Consider the following 18927-nt stretch of genomic DNA (forward strand, 5'->3'; position numbering starts at 1 on the left):
CGAGCTCCCTCCTCCGCCACCCTGCAATTGGTCTAATGGCTTCAGGGTGATAGACGCGGTTGGCTCCTTCAGCTGTCTATTTGGTTTTGCAGGGATGAGAGTGGGATTTAATGGCTCTGCACGTCAGACACATTTGAATGACTGCATCCGGGTGGCCGCTCTGAGGATATTAACCCTATGAAGTCTTTTTTTTTTACTGACTTTATTCTATAACAAAACTAACATAAAACATAAAGTGTTAAGAATAGTTGCTTTTTGTAATTACCCTCTACAATTATTTAATTAATTGTATTTATGACATTGGGTCAAGCTTTTCTTTTAAAATAATAAAAACATCAATTATTTGATCATGTTTTTCTTCTTTTCTTTGTTATATCTTTATTGTTTTGTTGCCTGTAGTTGTATGTCTGTGTCTATCAGGATGCATCGTTTTGATTTTGTATTTTGTGTGATTATGGTGTGGTGTATTCTTTTGTTTTAATTCGTTTGTTTGTTTTTTGCTAACTTATGTCATGTTTTTGTTAATTATAAACAAACAAAAAATCACTTACAAGTCACTCATATATTTCTTTTTTATTTTAATGTGAAGGATTTGTACAGTTATTCACAAATCACACAGATATTTATTGCACTCATTTCCATTTGTACAACTACAAATATATTGAAAACTTACTGACTAAACTTATTAAAATTACACTGTTTGTCTTGTTTTATAATTGTGTGTAACAGTCACAACAGCTGCAGAATATCCACAAGATCTTCAGCTCACTTTCAACGAGTCCCCAGTCATCATGGCCACAAATTCTGAAAGAGTTCAAATCAGCAGTAAATATGTATATTTTGTCATTTACTTATTTCATCGTCATCCCATTTGTTTTAATCTAGGAACACATTATTGGTATATACAAGTGTATCTGGAAATGTTTTAATAAAAAAAACAAATGCAATCCTTGTCACAGACAAACTACTTTACTAGTATGGTAAGGATCATATATTTTTGTAATTTAATTTCCTAATGCACAATAGTAAGTAGTTGAAAGGTTAAATAGTTCTTGAGTCAATCTGAAACATTAGTAAACAAGAGTGACTTTTCATGTACATTTAAACATTTGTAAGAAGGTTGTAGTGTTCAATTTAAATGCGCACATACATACGATACATACATTTGTTAGAACATTATGGATTTATCGTGTTGAATTGTAATTACTTTTTGACCTGAGCAATTCTGACTGAATCTGAAAAAATTGACCAAAACTAAATTAATCATCAACATTAAATTTAAATGTTTTACCAAATAAAACTTATTTAGAGTGGTTAGGGCCTGTAATTAAAATATGCATTCAAACCTTCATAATCAATGGTTCCATCTGCATCTTTATCTGCCTCCTTCATCATCTCCTCTGCCTCAATCTCATGAAGTGGTTCCCCTGCATTCATCAGTACATATCTGGAAATGATTATTAAACATAAAGAAACACTGAAAGAGCATAATGACAAAAATAATGTTAACACAGAGTAAACACTAACTGGTGGGCATGTTTTTTAAAATTTCATTTACTTTCAAAATATTTTTGTCATTAAAATGTTGACAGCGCTGTGTAATCCAGTATGCATCGCCACAGATCAAACTAAGAGTTAATAAAGAATGCTCTTCTTCAGAGTAGGGGAAAAAAATAATTCCCATCACTTATGTTATTCTTACTTGAGTGTGTTCCAGTCGATATATCCCTTGGCCTCTTTGTCAAATACTTTAAAAGTCGCTCTGAGTTCAGCATCCTGGTTCTTGGCTCTTTCGTGGTACAGTGAAACTAGAACCAGGAAACTGTCACCGTTAAATTTCCCTTTACCTGAAATTTCAGTTCAAACAAAACATCATTATCTGTGTGCAGCAGTAACCTTTGTTTGATAGTTTATGGACAGATATATTTAGGTAGACATAAATGAATGCAAACTGCACATAGAAGAGGGAAACAATGCATTCGAGATTATGGGAATTTATGTGCAGTTAAGTTAAAAATCAAGTACAACTTCACAGCCTTTACAATTATCTCATTTCAATTGTCTGCATCCAAACATACTGTATCTCTGAAAAACTCCAGTGGTCACAATTGAATGCATTGTCCTGAAAATGTTTTGCTTTTAGGAAGAGAAATTATTGAGTTTTCTTACATTTTTATGAGAACCAACATTTATTAGCTAGATTCTTGTATTTGGATAAAAAACATTAATGTGTATAAGGCTGAGATTTTAAAATATAGCCATGCTTAATACTTTGAATTGAGTCAGCACTATTCATAATTTATTGTAAAACAAAACATTTCCACGATACATCTTTGACATCAAAAGGCCAAAACAGAATTAATAAGAAAATAGCAGCATTTTATTATTTTATTTCCCTTTTCAGTTCAGAGAGAGAGATGGGAGGTATAAAGAGAGAAGGGTAAGAGGGAAAATAAAATAAAACAGGAAAGAAATGGCAAAGTATAAAATCTGTTACTTAAGTGAAAGTTAAAGGGAACTGACATTGACATCAAAGTTATACTTATATCATAAAAAGTCAATTTAAAAGATGTCCTTTTAAATTAGCAGAAGGAAAACAATCATGGTGCAATATTTCAATGCATAGTCTGTGTGATTAAATTTCACAGTGAAGGCAGTAAACTATTATAATTATTAGGGAACTAATTATTTGGATTAGGCTGTAAATTGTAGGGAGGGAAAGTGACTTTTAATTGGAAAAGAATAGTTATCAATAACATCTTAATTAAACAAATCTTTTCCACTGCTAGCGTTAAATCCAATACTATTCTGATCATATCTTGAGGTGTGTGTGTGTGTGTGTGTGTGTGTGTGTGTGTGTGTGTGTGTGTGTGTGTGTGTGTATGTGTGTGTGTGTGTGCGTATGTGTGCGTGCGTGTGCGTGTGTGTGCGCGTGTGTGTACGAACACGATCTTTTTATAAACTTAAACCCATGATACAAAAAGCAAACAGGGAAACACTGACACCTAGCGATTAATGTCTCAACCTGCAGAAGAAAAATACTGCAGTATTAGATAATGATGTGTTTTTTATAATGCATTTTGGAAAATACTGCTCTCTTAAAAGGGTGTGCGATAAATCCTAAATGTATCTAGATTTCAGTTCAAATTCAGATTTGATCTGCCAATTCCAAATATGTCTTAATTTATCAGAACGTTATCTTTTATCTACCATCCTTCTCTTCAGCCAATGTAAATGTATCATTACAGAGCCTAATTTAGCACTTCAATTACTTTAGACAGATAAAGCTTCCGCTGCATCCTCATCTCAAACTGCAGCTCAGAATAAATGCACGGTATTGCTTAAAGGCATTTAAAGGTGTTACTCTTGTATGGAAATAGAACCATCTTACAATGTAACACAGTCAAATACACCACCACCACTATGGTCTTTCTGACACAGTGTAACCAAAATAATCACCATTTTATGCTTTAACAATATGTGAAATGATTTGCTGTCACATGTGAGTGTAACACCCTAACTACCTAATGTTATTTTAAACTTAGTCAGTGGTTCATAAAGTTAAATGTATTTTAGAAAAAACGCCTTTGTACTCTGCGATCTGCTCTTGCGTTAACTTGGTGACCTGGAAGAAAATACGAGAGTTGTTTAGGGAGTTGCAGTATTTGATATTAGCAGGAAGCAAGATGTATCCGGAGCAGAATAAATGAGCACAGCAAAGCTTCTGGAATCAATTCACGTTGAATTTAAAAATGTTAATTACATATATTAGAATAAACACTTTTGTTTGGGATGTTAGTTCCTTTGTCATAGGTTCTCAGCATTTCTTCTGGCAGTCCAAACACAGCTGAGGATAAGCACTGTGGAAACACTTACTGTAGAATGAGAGGATCGCTTGGCCTCGTCATTACTACACTTTTAATGCTCTTTCCCCAGAGTTTAGTGGAGCAGGCTTTGTGGCCTTTTATGGCACTTATAGGATGGACTTGCTAATCACCCATGAGGAATATTTGGTTACTGATCTACTGACTATCAAACGGTAAACAACATAGTTTTACTGTGATATAAAAGATAACTTGTTTGGAAAGCTTGTAATTAGTTCATATGATGCTGTTCTCAAAAAAAGAAAGACAGAACAAGAGAAAGTCAAGATAACAAAATGTGAAAACTATCAGATGCATTTTCTGACCTCAACATCACATGGTCCACTTATGGGAACTGCAATTAGCTTGCTGTTAGCCATTAGCAGGTGCTTTTGCAGCCTCCAGTGACTCTTGTGAAAGCAGGCAACCAAATAAGGAGGCACTTAACTACAAGAAGTTATTTCCAACATTGCAATGGGAACATTAAGAATTTCACTTTTGTTAGTCAAGGGGTAGGGCTACAAATCTCTGAATGCCATAAAGTCAGATACAGTACCAAGTAAAGCTTAATGTAATACAGATTTTATTAAGGTATTGGGATTTATATTTACATTATCGGTTAGTCAGCAAGTAAATCAATACAAAAAACACATTTTTAATGTTTATTGTTCTTTCCAATCTTCTATTTTTGTACACTTGTGATGAACACTTCACTTTTGGGCTGTAGTTTAAAAGGAAGAAAGACTAGCCATAACCTAAGATGGTTCTTTTTAGACATGTACATTTCGGTCAATGTTGTGGAAGAATTAATGATTAAATGAACGAAAATGCTGGTCCCTGGCTGAAATGACCAGAATGACCAGATTCATTGGGCCCCTTCTGACCTACACACCTCGGTGGAAAACAGTGTTGATGATCATTTGCAAACAGGTGCAATGAGAACATATGTTTCTACAAAGCAATACTGTTTATGGTCAGGCAAAGCAAGGCGGAAATACTGTCTTCTTCCTGCTTCTGCATCTTTGCAATAATTTGCATGTGATGATGAATGTCTCGGGCACTGGCCTCCCTCGAGCCCCAGACAGTAAAGAACAGAGAGAAGGGAGAAATGTACAGGACTGAACGAAAGAGGGAGGATGGAGGAGATGTAAGGAGGGATGAGATGATGAATGGGTGTGGAGAAGGATAGGTGGAAGGTGAATGGATGATGGTCAGGAAGGGTCCGTGGCTCGAGAACACTGAGACGAACAGGAGAGGATTGGTTAACCAGGTATAAAGGAAAGGGACTTGACAGGTAGTAAATGATGTGGTTGATTTACTCGGGACACATTTGAAATAAAAAACACATTTAGCAAATCAATCATACATTACTCAACTGAAAGCAATTATTTTATGGTTCATAAATGGATTTATGGGTAACACTTTCTATGATGCACATGTCTATAATGCATTATTAACGTACTTATAATCGGTTATAATCTGTTTATAGCACTGTATAATCATAGTCCCGCAGGATGAATAAAGTATCTATTTATCTATCTATCTATATATCTGTCTATCTATCTATCTGTCTGTCTGTCTATCTATCATCTATCTAGTTATAAGCACTCATAAATATTTAGAATGCTTCATAACAATGACCATAACACATTATATAACATTTTTATAATGATTTATAAAGTCAAGTATCATAATACCTTATAATTATTACTCGTTGGTTAATATTGTGTTATAATTCTCATAGTTGTAATACATTATAATATTTTCAGAATTAATTATAATCACTGTTATAATGCATTATAATGTGATTATAAGTTACTCCAAGTTCTTTAAGTAAAGTAATAAAGTTCCAGAGGTATAAAAAGATATAATACATTACAAGCTGATTATAAGTCGCTGATTATAAGTGGTCCTTGTTTGCTTTAAATAAAGTGAAAATCTAAAATGTCAGTTAGAGACCAGCATATGATTATTATTATTATTATAAAGCATTATGAATATTTATGAGTGCTTATAACTCATGTATGCAGTGCTATAGGCAGATTATAAACAATGTTTATAATGCTTTATAAACATACGTATAATGCATTATAGATACAGTGCTACCGATGTTTCACATATAATGTGTATGGTATGTGGTAAACTGTGCACTTGTGTACTTTCTGGTTTCTGGTACTATGCACCTTAGTATTGGAATGAAATGCAAAACAAATTGAAGTTAGACAGATTTTCTACTTTTACAGATATTTTTTAATAAAAGGACTACTTTTTTTCTGTGTGTGATGACTGCTTTGTGTGATTGAGTTGTCTTGTTATAATGTTGTTTACATGTCAATTGTTTTCAGGTACTATCCTACTTCTTAAGCCAAAGAAACTTTTTTTTAACCCATTTAGATCTGTGCTGTTCTTCTGAGCACATGAAAGAAACATGAAAAAACTTTCTTGAGATACGTGGCTGTCAAAGAACAGCGACGCAACAAACATGATGAATATGGAATATGATGCATTGCGGTAGATTAAACTACGCAAAAGTATATAAACAAGTGACATGAAACATTTTACTGCACAATGAGTCCTGACTCAATCTTTCAGTTGGCCCGGGTTGAAGGAAGACAAACGAACATCATGTCCTCTTAATTTCAGCCCTCTCAAATTAAAAGTGCTGAACATTGTTCAAAGTGATTGATAATCTCCAGCATAATAAAACACAGAGAGATTATTCTAGAACAATGGTCATCTAACTTCAACCTTTACATCTTGCTATATGTAGATTACTAAAGAGAAAGTTATATATATATAACTCCATATATAACTGATAAAGCGACTTTGAGGTCTCGAAAAGCACTATATAAATTCAATGTATTATTATTATTATTATTATTATTATTATTATTATTATTATTATAAACTGAAAAAGTAAAGGAATTCAAGTTCATGGGAATGTAGCTTGATGAAAGACAACATATGTTGAAAAACCATAAACGAAATGCTAACAAGTTATTAATCTAATGAGAGCTATATCTGGATATAACTGGGGAGCAGATAGGCAGACATTCATATGTAGCCTATGAGATCAACAATCAACTATGGGTGTTTTTAGCCAAATCTCACTTAAATAAAATTGATGGAATACAAAACAAAGCCTTGAGACTTAGCATTGGTACAATGAGGTCAACTCCAACCTCATGCTGTGTTTGTAGATTGTAGATGTTTGGAATTTGATTTATGATGCGAGGATGAATTTAAGGGAAATGGTTTTGGATGGAAGATAAAAGTTAAATTAGAAGAATATTATTTTAAAGTAACAAGTTTTAATTCCCCTATTCCAATAAGTAGGCCCATAATGATCCCCGGTGGCTATTTCCTAAGGCTAAAGTTGATTTGAGAATCATGGAGCTAACAAAACATTAGGTGGAAAGCGAAATAGAACACTGTGCAAACCAGTAGACCTATAAAATAAATATTTTTTTATAATGTTATTTACTGACGGCTCAAAAGATTAAAATGATCATGTATGAACAGGAGTTCACACCCTACAATTACAAATGAATTTAGGGAATAGAGTTATAGATACATTATTGATGTATAGGCTACAGCAGATAAAAAGCACATATATAACAAATGATAAGTGCTGAACATTGTTAAAAGTGATTGATAATCTGCAGATGTAGATAATAAACCACCAATCGAAGGTTCTCTACCCTTCATCTCTGCTGCAGCGTGGGGTTTCCCAGCGCTGACTGCAGGGTTACCGCGCCCATCTCGTCGTTCGATGGCCGGACGAGAGTGATCCTACTTCGGAAAGGGCAGATGTTAAGCTGGGCAAAAGGGAGACAGTAGGCTGTCTTGTTGAATGAGGTACAGTGACTTTAAAGATTAGCCTTTTTGTCTGCCTGGGCTGTGTCTTCTGTACAGGGCTAGTGGGTGTGATCCCCCCTCCCCTCCCCTCTCCGGTTGGTTGACTGAGGTTGTCAAGCTCCCTAGCCGTAGCCTGCGTTCGGGAAGGGCTACTCCTCGGAAAACTACCGTTAGCTGGCTAGCTAGTTAGTAAGCTAGCGTTGTGGTGTTCGTTGATGCGTGGATCGGAGGTATACACCGTCTTGCTTTCCAGTCAATGCCAAAACCCAAAAACAAACGAAAATTGAATAAGGTAAGGTGAAATAAAGCGACAGTCATGCTGCTTCCACGTCTTTCATAGTAACTGCTAATACCATTAGCTGATGAATTGTGGCGGAATTGAACTGTCCGGGGGTGGGGTAGCAGCGATAGCTAGTTAGCTTCTTGGCCATTTAGTTAGCTGCGGTTAGCTAACGTTAAGTTGGCTATTTTATCATAAGCAAATACAAGTGGCTAAGGTACAAGAGTGTCTGCAGCGGTGGGTCATGGTGCCCAGTATTTACGGTGGATTAACCGATTGCAACAAAACTTATATTCACATCACTGCATCCAGTCATTTGAGTTTAACTACTGTTAATGTTAGCGATAGCTCCTGGTTGGCGTTGAAGTAACGTTAATGTTGGCCAGTGAGGCTTGATGTCTGCGGAGGTGCTTCTTGGCCTAAAATACAGTACATAAAAGTACTGGGTAGTTAATGGCCAAAATGCATTGAAGGCAACTGTAACGATAATGTTAGCATCCTAAACTTCATGGGTTGTTTTTTACTCGAAATATTAAATTTAAAGATGTTACTGTCAGTTGATGATGACACACTGGGTTGGGCTGGAACAATAAACGTCCCGTAAACAAATTAACAACAAATATTAGTTATTGCCAAGAGCATAGCAGTCAGCATCACTAATTGATGTGAAAATTGCACACTTTATATACATCAGCTTCGTGTTATTACCGAGAGTTATTGTAGCCGCGTTAACACCCTTTTTTTTTTTTTTTTTTTTTATACAAGCCGAAGTAATAAGTTAGCATAATGCTGCCTTCCTGCAACGAAACGGCAGCGCCGGTGCAACGCCTATAACTTAGGTTTGTAACGTCAGTTATTCATCACCAGTTAGCCAATTGGCAGTTATGCAGCGATGGATGATAGATGGTCATCTACTTTATGAAAAATCACCCGCATCTGTTATTACATTTGTTGCTTACTGAAGTCAAACAGGCCATCGCCGCCCGACCTTGCAGTTTTTACAGGCTCAGGTTGACTTCAGGATTAGAGAACCAAATAAATATACTGGTAACGTTAATCAAATCAACTGTGCACTGTCAGGATTAATGAGATTGTTAGTATATAAGTAAGTGGATTTCTGAAGGCCAACCAACCACCGAGTTTCCAGGTTTATCCACTATGCTGGCTTAAAAGCTAACTACATAGCACTCCGTGTAATTGCGGAAGAGCAGCTGAGTCTACCCTTAAGTGGCTGTGGTTACGTTTTTTTGCATTAGATGTTTCGAGCTATTTGCTTTGTATGTCATGAAAGTCATTTTACGTTATCGACTTTGCTTGTCTGCCGGACACAATCGAAATGGTTACTAATACAATGTCAGTACATTGCTTTCTTGAATACTAGCTCTGCCCTGCCTGCAGGCCTACACAGTCAAGCCTGCTAGCAAGCTAACTAGCGGACAGCAGTCTGCAAGATGGCGTTTAGCTGCATCTTCTCAGATTTCCATCAGTGCAAGTCATATTATCATTACACTGTTCAGTAAATGTATAAATTCGATTAGACTAGTCAGATACTAATAGTCTAATCCTCAGTATTTTTGCCACATTATGGCGCTGAATTGCAACACATTTTTTTCTGAAACGTGTAGAGCCCCAGTAGCCCAACCCTCTTAACTGAGTATCAAACTGACTAAAACAGCTATCCAGCAGCCATTCAAATACAATGCAAACTAGTCTACTGTTGTAGGCAAATCACAGCACTGCACACAGTGACTATGTCAACTATCAGTACAGCACATACAGTGTTGGGTATACCTGTGCACAGACATTATTTAGAAAATATGAATGTTGGGTGTGTTGATTCAGTTGCTACTGTACTCTAATATTTATATTCATCTGCCATACAGTACACTTCTGTATGCAATTCACAAATTAATTGAATATATACATGGCTTCCTTAAAAATGCAACTTCATCCTAGGTTATTAAAGCAACGGTAGTACTTGTACAGTAGCTGGACACATGGAAGAGAGAGACTATACTGTATTAGGCTTGTTATTTCACTGGCAGTGTGAAAATCCAGGCACTTGCTTTAAGCATGTTGTGTGTAAAAGAATTAAGATTAAACTCATCCTTTTATGATTGGGGAAAACATATTTCTAATGCCTGGTCGGGCTTTGCTAGCTGTTTATGTTAGTGGACATGGATAGGATTAGAGACTCATTGACGGAGGATTTTAGCTTTTAGGATTATGTAGTTGCTCAGTGATATTGCTGGTTATGGCTTTTTCTATGATCCAGCTTTAGACCTGTGGAACATAGCATTATCATCGTTTAACAGTACAGATAAGAAGACTGTTCCTTTGAGAACAGATGTAAACCACTGCAGAGAGATACTTAAAAAAAATGTTTTAACTGGAAATGTAGGAGACACCTTTTTGAAAGTAGCAGGCACAGACTGCCCTTAAGGGACCTGAGAATAAGCTAGCGAGCTACAACTCCAGGCTGTTTGCCACTGCTCATTGTTTATCATGCAGTCAGCTGACTGATCAGGCGCTTGGAAAGGAGAAGTGATGAGGGAGAGGAACTCCTTAACTGTAAGCATCCACAGAGGTCAATGGGAAATTATATTTCCAAATGTGAAATATTTAAAACTCTGGCCTATTATAACATCACTCCAGGCTATCCCACTTTTGGATTTACCATAGTCATTTTAGGGTTTACTATAAAAACAAGAATGAAACTTAATTGCATCTTGTAATGATTGACAACAAAGTATGAATTTAATATATCACTTAAATTATTAAATAAAATGAACAACTATTCAAGGATTATTTTAATATTATTGAAACGTACAGTATAATAAATGGTAAACCACTAAACCCAAATGAAATAGCTATTTTAGATGCGGTCTGTTCTTGCCTAAATACATGTTGGTATATTTGTTATACTGTGTCGAGACAGAAAACACAAAAAACATACACTATTGTGGGAATTTGTAAACTTCCTTATCTGAAAATACAACTTAAAATGTTCAGTTTTATTTCTATCAATTTGAGGAAAGTTGAGAATAATGTTTTTAAATATCAAGGTGAAAATTGGCATTCTGTCCCTTGATGTTACTGCTTAATAATTACATTCGATGACACGTTTATTTATAGATTAATGAGTGTAAGAGGATAACCTTTGTCAAAAAGGTCAACCAATCAGAGGACCTAAAGGATAACATGGTCAGGTAAAGAAGATGTTCAGTCTGTAACCTCCAGTGACATAGGCCTACTGACTGAAATACATCAGGTAAGGTAACTGGGAAGGCAAGGTTGGTCCAACTGGACGGTGCACTGCTGTTTGCAATCTGTGATAAATGTGAATTAAATTTGAGTTTTCTTTAGTCAGAGTTTATCAGGTGAGATAATGATCTTTTTTTTACATTGTAATATTGTACTTTGAGCTGCTCCGCACATTATGCAGACATCGTTATATTGTTTGTTTTACAAGGGGGCAATAGTCTCATGGAAGGCAGATTTAAATGAACTTGAGTGTTCTTACTGTATCTGTAGAACATCCTAATTTATGTTGCATTTGTTGAAAATTGTTTTTGCATTCTCACGTTTAGTTTTAGTTTTCTGGGTGTAGTCAGAAATGGCATTGTGCACATTTGGAGTATTATTGGAAGGTGTTTTTCCAAAGTCTACTTCTGTTTCACACATTTGAATAATTGATTAGATTGATCTGAGCATATTTTTCAAGGAAAACTGGAGTTGGTAGACAATCGATGGACATTTCACAAACTAATATTCCAACTACTGACCTTATTCAAAATAAGAATATGTACTCTGTAAGGAGTACGCAACGGTTTGTGGTGCAATATGCTTCCTTTGCAAAATCTGTGCTTTTCATTTCTTTAAATAAGTAGACTTGGACTCAGCATGTGTCATCAAACAGATGGATTGACATATGTGTCCCAGTATGCTGCAGAAATTGGCAGATATAAAATGCTCATTAGTAATGTTACTAAAATTAGTATACTGGATTAATTAGCTTTAATTCAGTTTCCATAGAGAATACGGTTTCCATGGAGTGTCGTTTTTGTGTTGTCTTAATATGTATTTATTATAAAATCGCCGTCAATGTTTTGTATAAGACACATCATTGTGGCTGGAGCATTTGCTATAATTTTTCTGTCTTCTCTAAACTAAATTAAGTAAACTCAATAACTGTAATGATGTATTACTTTGCTTTGATAAGTGATGCAGTTCAAGATATCGTTATTATATTTGGAACATGCCATTTAGATCATGATGCAGGTCTTGAAAATGTATTTTATTAGATGAACTTTGAGATTGCCTTAAGGCTCAGTATTAATATAAGTGGCTAAATGATCACTTGGTTAGTGTCCCAGGGATTGAGGTCAACAGGATAATGTCTGCTTTTCGGATCATCGCAAAGTCATGCCTTTAACAGGATTTGTCTGGCAATCTAAACTGTTTGTCAGGATTATGTAGTGACATTGAGGTGGGTGAGTAAGGTTAAACCGTTACCTGTGCGTTAGTTATTGTAGGTAAGCAAACCATTTAGTCGATTGTAAAGTATGTTGTGGTTGACAGCAAGCTGGCTGAAAGTCCTCCTACCATTACTTTCTGATGCACTTTGCTTAAATTTGGAAATATGACCTTGAATTTAAAATTATGATTTTCGCAAATGATTAAAGTTCTTCTCTTTCTTTCTTTTTTAGATCAAAAAGTGCCCCAGTAGCTGGAGAAAGGTAATTGAAAAAGCAGAATAAAATGAGTGAACTGGACCAGTTACGCCAAGAGGCAGAGCAGCTCAAAAATCAGATCCGAGTGAGTAACAAACTGCTTTTTAAACCACTGTTTTATGTACCATACCATCATTAAAAAAATACCACTTACAAGTTAAGTTAGAGTTAAGCCTATTAAACAAAAATAAATGTGAGAAATCCTCCCCCTAATGATTTGAGTTTTTATTTTTTCAGGATGCCAGGAAAGCATGCGCAGATGCCACACTATCACAGGTAACGTTTAACATTATCATCTTTGTTTTAGGTGGGAAAACTTTTGGTGTGGAATTAACTAGAGTACTTAATGTTTTGCAGATCACCGCTAATATTGACCCCGTCGGCCGAATCCAGATGCGTACAAGACGAACGCTGCGGGGTCATTTGGCTAAAATCTATGCCATGCATTGGGGAACAGATTCCAGGTAAAGTGACTTTTTATTTATGATGTAAAGAAAATTGTGTCTGTGTTCTGTTCTTGCATTATGTCAAATGTTGACCAAAGTGCAAAAGTTGGATGATCCCTAAATGTAAGCGTTGGTACACTGATTCAGTTATTATCGTATTATTACATTTATGTTTTTCAGCAGTGTTGCAAGGATCTCTTTCCTGCAGTCTTTTCACCTCAAGATAAAAATAGATTATCTGCAACAACTCCGATTGTTGTGTTGGTTTTAATATTGCTGTTCTAATTTATGCAGGCTCTTGGTCAGTGCCTCTCAAGATGGCAAACTCATTATTTGGGACAGCTATACCACAAATAAGGTAAATTGTGTTTTTTTTGATGGGGATTAATAATATAATGGTTGAATCTACAAATGCCAATCTGTGTCATCTATTTGGAAAGCTAAGTAATAAAAGCAGCAGTTCATTCTTGCAGATGTCAGTGGTGCCTTCTACATTCAAATAAAGTAATAGTTACTACATTTTTAAAACTTTAGGCACTTTCAGGAAAAGCAGATACAGATGAGTGATATGAGCCTGGTTTCTGGTGCCTCGCAACAATGACTCTTGTGTATCTTTTTAATGTTTTTTAGATTGTTCCTGCTGCACTATATTTTTCGGCATGTATCTATTTTTATGGAACTCACAAGTTGTACTAGAAATAGAAGGAGGGAATCTAACTAACTGCCTAATGCTGCATTTATTTGGATAAATTCAAAGGGGTTGCAGATCAGCTGAGAGAGAGGCATTTGTGGTCTTTGCCTTGGGGCTGGTGTGCAGATAGCAGGATGGGTGGAAGTGTTGAGCAGCTTGTGTACTTAATAGGCAATTTGGCCTTCACCACTACAGACAGAACATTTAAAATGGAGACTTATGCTCTGGCAAGTTCTAGTATATTCAAGATGTGAAGACACTGAAAAAACATTTACATTGAGTTTGATACAGCGAGCAATAAATCCAACTGGGAATTAAAAGATTAAAGGGTCATTCTTCCAATGTATCTCAAGACCTACTGAGAAGATTGCAGGCCAGATTAAGGTCAGGATTGTATATGGGATACCTTAATGTGTATAGGGGCTTTAATGGCATCCTGGTGTTTCCATAGTGTTACAATAGGGTGTCAAAAGTCGTCTTACCAGACTAGTGAACTAGCTACTGTAAAAATACTGACTATTCTGTGGAATTAACTTTTAAGTAAACTAACAGATTTGTATGTGTTTTGTAGGTTCATGCCATCCCACTTCGATCTTCCTGGGTCATGACTTGCGCGTATGCACCTTCAGGGAACTATGTGGCCTGTGGTGGCTTAGACAACATCTGCTCCATTTACAACCTGAAAACACGCGAGGGGAATGTACGTGTGAGTCGTGAGCTCGCAGGACATACAGGTAAATGATCTACTCTGCTAGCTATTTTTCTACTGCTAGTTGTATGTCTGGAATGAAATTCCACATCAATAACGGCTCTATTGATTCTTTGATTATCAGGATACCTGTCCTGTTGTCGCTTTCTTGATGACAACCAGATTGTTACAAGCTCTGGAGATACCACTTGGTAAGTAAAATAAATGCCTACATTGAGTTGCTGTATGGTGTTGTTGTCGAGTCAACATTTTTGTGCCAAAAGCTAGGACGTTGGAGAAAGGGTATCTTAATTGTGTGTTTTATTTTATAGTGCACTTTGGGACATTGAGACTGGCCAGCAGACGACCACATTTGCTGGACACACAGGCGATGTCATGAGCCTGTCGTTGGCCCCTGACACACGGTTATTTGTCTCTGGTGCTTGTGATGCCTCTGCTAAACTCTGGGATGTTCGAGAGGGCATGTGCAGACAGACATTCACTGGCCATGAGTCTGACATCAATGCCATCTGTGTATGTTTTTTATTTATTTATTTTAGAAATTGCACTTTGGGAGGACAACTATATATATTTATCTATAAATGTATAGAGCTAGAAATGGATGGATAGATGTGGTTTTTTTTTTTGTGTATTCCTCTATTGTGCATTAATGGTGTCTCTTTTCGTCATTTTTTAGTTCTTCCCTAATGGCAATGCCTTTGCCACGGGCTCCGATGATGCCACCTGCCGGCTGTTCGATCTGCGTGCTGATCAGGAATTAATGATCTACTCTCATGACAATATCATATGTGGCATCACCTCCGTTGCATTCTCAAAGAGTGGCCGTCTTCTTCTGGCGGGTTATGATGACTTCAACTGTAACGTGTGGGACACACTAAAAGCTGACCGTGCTGGTAAGTAGTTGAAGCATGATCTCGAATATCTTTCGAAAATATCTGTGGATGTTCAGATGTACTGTTTTTAGTGTTGTAGACTAAATTACAATTTCTGTACTTTACTAGGTGTGTTGGCTGGACATGACAACCGCGTTAGCTGCCTGGGAGTTACCGATGATGGCATGGCTGTTGCAACAGGATCCTGGGACAGTTTTTTGAAGATCTGGAATTGAAGCCTGAAGGTTCTTTTTCTTTCTTTCTTATTATTTCACAGTTTCTTACATTTGTACCTAAGGCTATTCTATTTCAAGTAAAGTATTAGTCCGAAACCTGTTGTTGCACGTTTGTTGAAGCCTCATCTTTTGCTGGGCTGAAGTAGATGCTGATGTGCTCTTGCGAATACTTTTGTCCCCTTACAGGTTTAAGAGCGTTGTGGGTTCAATTAAATATCTTGCTGTTGCTTAGTCTTATGTTGGGCTGCATATTTGAGACGCCTGTTGGCTTGAATGGATCGTGGCATTCTCTTTTGAATTGATCAACAAAACATTCTTGCCCCTACATTTTCAGTTGGCTCTAGATAAACATCAGGACATCAACTTCCTCCTGCATTTTCTTTAAAGCTACATTGATTTTCATACATGACATAACAAGAATTAAACGCAACTGTTTGCAGTGGCCAATTTGTTCACCTCAAATAGACATTTCAGCCACTTCTAGTAATATCAAACGCAACTGGGATAACAGAACTTTATAAAACAAAAGAAGTGAAGTGTTGTTGCTTTTGTGACTTTTCTGCCGAAAGAACTGAATAAACTGTAAAAACAATATGTTCATGGTTTTAAATTTTTCATTACACCATATTCTTTCACCAAAAAAATGTATGTCTTAGTTTAGATTTGGCAGGCTCCCGAAAAGGCCAACAACTATAAGCTTGCTCTGCAGCTGGTTGCAGATGTACTTAATAATAAACACAAGTAGACTCCTGCAGTCTTACGTCAGTAGAGTAGGTTTTTGTAAGACCGTTGCCCATTAGGTCTTAAAAATATAGAACGTTAAATTGGCTAAACTATAGATTTAAATAAGTTAAATTCTAAAATTCATCTGTCTTTGTTTCCCAGATGTTCTTTTAACTCCAAAGTTGACTGGAAGACCATTACAACTTCAGAATGTTCACAGCATCTTCAACACTGTTTAAACTGACTTGGACACCACAAAAACGAAGGGAAACCAATGCCTTTCCTACACAAAGAAGAGCACAATTGTTTATCACCTAGTTAAGAAAGGATCTCCTGTGGTATCAAATCAGAAACTTGTGCATTCCTTCTTGGACCATTTTATGTTACCTTGAAAGAGAAAACAACACTATCATCCCATGCAAACGTGTGTCCTGAAAGCAAATGTTGGAGTGTAATTGTACAAATTATTTAACTTTTTTTTTTTTTTAAGAATTCTATTCTGATGGTTTGTTATTCTTGATGGCTTTCCTTCTGTCCTATTTCTTTAGTGGTTTTAGATATGTTTGAATTACAGCTTGTCTTTCTAATCCAGTTAAATCATATAAGACAGATGAAAGAAAACATGCAGCAAGTAATGCAAGTAAAAGCTTGGATCATATTACACGAGCAGCTTTCAAAATGTCCATGATGTATTTATATACTAGCTGTTTTTGTTTCATCACAGCCTTTTGCACATGAAGAAGCTTCGCCTCAACTAATACTATGTTAACTAACCAAGCACATGCTATAAGTTATGAATGCTCATTCCAGTACAAAAGGAGTTATTACGAGTAACTTATCCAGTTAACCCCCATAATTCTTGTACATGCCTTTGACTTTGGGTGGGAAAGGGTGGGGTAGCAAGGTAGGTGCTGAGATAATTGGGGCATGGCTGGATTTTATTATATGGATGGGGGGGTTGTGTTTAATATCCACTTTAAGTGAAACGCCTCACCTGACTAAATAGACACTTCCTTTGCTTGGGACTGCAGTTGCAACTCTGTGAATGAAATGTACAAATCAATGTCTGAAAATAATGGTCTGATGTTTTAAGTTGAGACATTTAATTTTGTCTGCCATGAGTTAATTTAGATGTGCATGCTGTAGACTTGCTTTCAATGGTGCAAAAATCCTAGTTTTTTTTTTTGTTTCTGAAAAGGAGAGTAACCTATTGATTGAACTTAATAAAAGCCAATTTCTTTTGGCTCAAATTCTGCATACATCATGTACTAATACTGGTAACGCTATGCACCAGAGTGAGCGAGAATGGAGACCTACTTAATATTGACTGCATACTTAGTGTAAATTATGCTTACCAGTTCTATTGATTCCAATTTTTGTAATAATTATAACAATCATTGTGAGAATTCCTTGACAAGTCCTTTTTCTCTCCTTCAAATCTTCACACTCGTGGAACAAAAACATCTTCACATATTGTCCATACTAAAACTTTTGTACATTTTTTTTCTTGGTCTTAAATTGAAAATCAGAGCATCTGAATGACAACATTTCACTGTATACAGAAGCACTTTTGTTAAAGTTGTGACATATTTTCACTTTTCTTTTTTCTGCGATGATGTACAATAAATGTGATGTATTCGTGTGTGGCCACAAGTGAAAATGCAATTCAACTGAGATGGATTCCCTTTTCTCTTCCCATTAATATTATAAAGCTCTGCACCCTTATGTACCTTTTCACTTTTTGTATTTCATTTCAGTCTGTTGGTGTTACACGGTGAGCTGGATGCAAGATAGATACTGTACTAAATTGTACTGTTATTGATTGAAAAATGTAATAAAAAGCTGTTTGAGATCTCTTTTTGTCAAGTTGAATCTAAAAGCTGCATTTGGATGTTTGTTGTATACATATTTTTGTTTGTATATAGATGTGTCATTTAAATTTTGTAGTAGTTAGTGCAAAGTGAGACAAGCAACACAAGACTAAATCTCGTAAAGTCCTGAGGCCTGTACTACGAAACGAGTTCAACCTACCCAGGATATCTTTGTTGTCTGATTTAACTAACCCTAACATCCTCGATCCAGCAAAACGGTCCTGTGAAGATGGCCATCAACTCTGTAAATGAATTCAGGGTTTCTCAGTGTGACAGAGCGCTCACAAAGGGGCGGGGTTTGCAGCACATAACCAATCACAAACCGGGGCATGTGTACTGTCAGCAGATTGGCATATTTTACAAATGAAGAGCAAACGACAATATTAGACAAATACGACGAAGTTCATCACATAATCCCGGCTAAAAGTAACAGTTTAAACTGCCAAATGTCCGACTGTGTGAACGTGTAAATGAATACATATATAATATCACTTCCCCATGTAGGGCACGAGTAGATCTCGCTATAATTACATGTGTGTATTTCCAATAAAGGAAGGTGTTGCTTAGATGTGTTCTTATAGAATATAAAATACTTTACTCATCCTCTTGGCGAAATTATGACATGTATGATATTTTGATAAAATG

General features: G+C 36.1%; 2 protein-coding genes across 6 annotated transcripts; one reads left to right on the forward strand and one right to left on the reverse strand.

Moving 5' to 3' along the window:
• Window positions 1-620: 620 nt before the first annotated feature.
• LOC115007947 (calmodulin-like protein 6) lies at window positions 621-7732 on the reverse strand. Of its 2 annotated transcripts, none has more exons than XM_029431118.1 (4): window positions 7565-7732; window positions 1703-1808; window positions 1347-1447; window positions 621-804 (listed from the first exon to the last, which is right to left on the reverse strand). In XM_029431118.1, the coding sequence occupies exons 1-4, from the start codon at window positions 7569-7571 to the stop codon at window positions 761-763; spliced, it is 258 nt and encodes an 85-aa protein (XP_029286978.1). In that variant the 5' UTR covers window positions 7572-7732; the 3' UTR covers window positions 621-760. The 2 variants fall into 2 exon arrangements, with proteins under 2 accessions (XP_029286978.1, XP_029286977.1); XM_029431117.1 differs by having other exon boundaries at window positions 1703-1847.
• On the forward strand, window positions 7567-18267 carry gnb1b (guanine nucleotide binding protein (G protein), beta polypeptide 1b). 4 transcript variants are annotated; one of them, XM_029431114.1, is made up of 11 exons: window positions 7567-7721; window positions 12711-12819; window positions 12972-13010; window positions 13092-13198; window positions 13475-13538; window positions 14443-14605; window positions 14705-14771; window positions 14892-15093; window positions 15257-15473; window positions 15582-15697; window positions 16574-18267. In XM_029431114.1, exons 2-10 carry the CDS (start codon window positions 12763-12765, stop codon window positions 15686-15688), a joined length of 1023 nt encoding a protein of 340 aa, XP_029286974.1. In that variant the 5' UTR covers window positions 7567-7721; window positions 12711-12762; the 3' UTR covers window positions 15689-15697; window positions 16574-18267. The 4 variants fall into 4 exon arrangements, with proteins under 4 accessions (XP_029286974.1, XP_029286976.1, XP_029286973.1 ...); XM_029431113.1 differs by lacking the exon at window positions 7567-7721 and adding an exon at window positions 7743-8013; XM_029431115.1 differs by lacking the exon at window positions 7567-7721 and adding an exon at window positions 8818-8840.
• The last annotated feature ends 660 nt before the right edge of the window (window positions 18268-18927 follow it).

This window comes from Cottoperca gobio, chromosome 5 (genome assembly GCF_900634415.1).
Source record: "Cottoperca gobio chromosome 5, fCotGob3.1, whole genome shotgun sequence".
Taxonomy (NCBI): domain Eukaryota; kingdom Metazoa; phylum Chordata; class Actinopteri; order Perciformes; family Bovichtidae; genus Cottoperca; species Cottoperca gobio.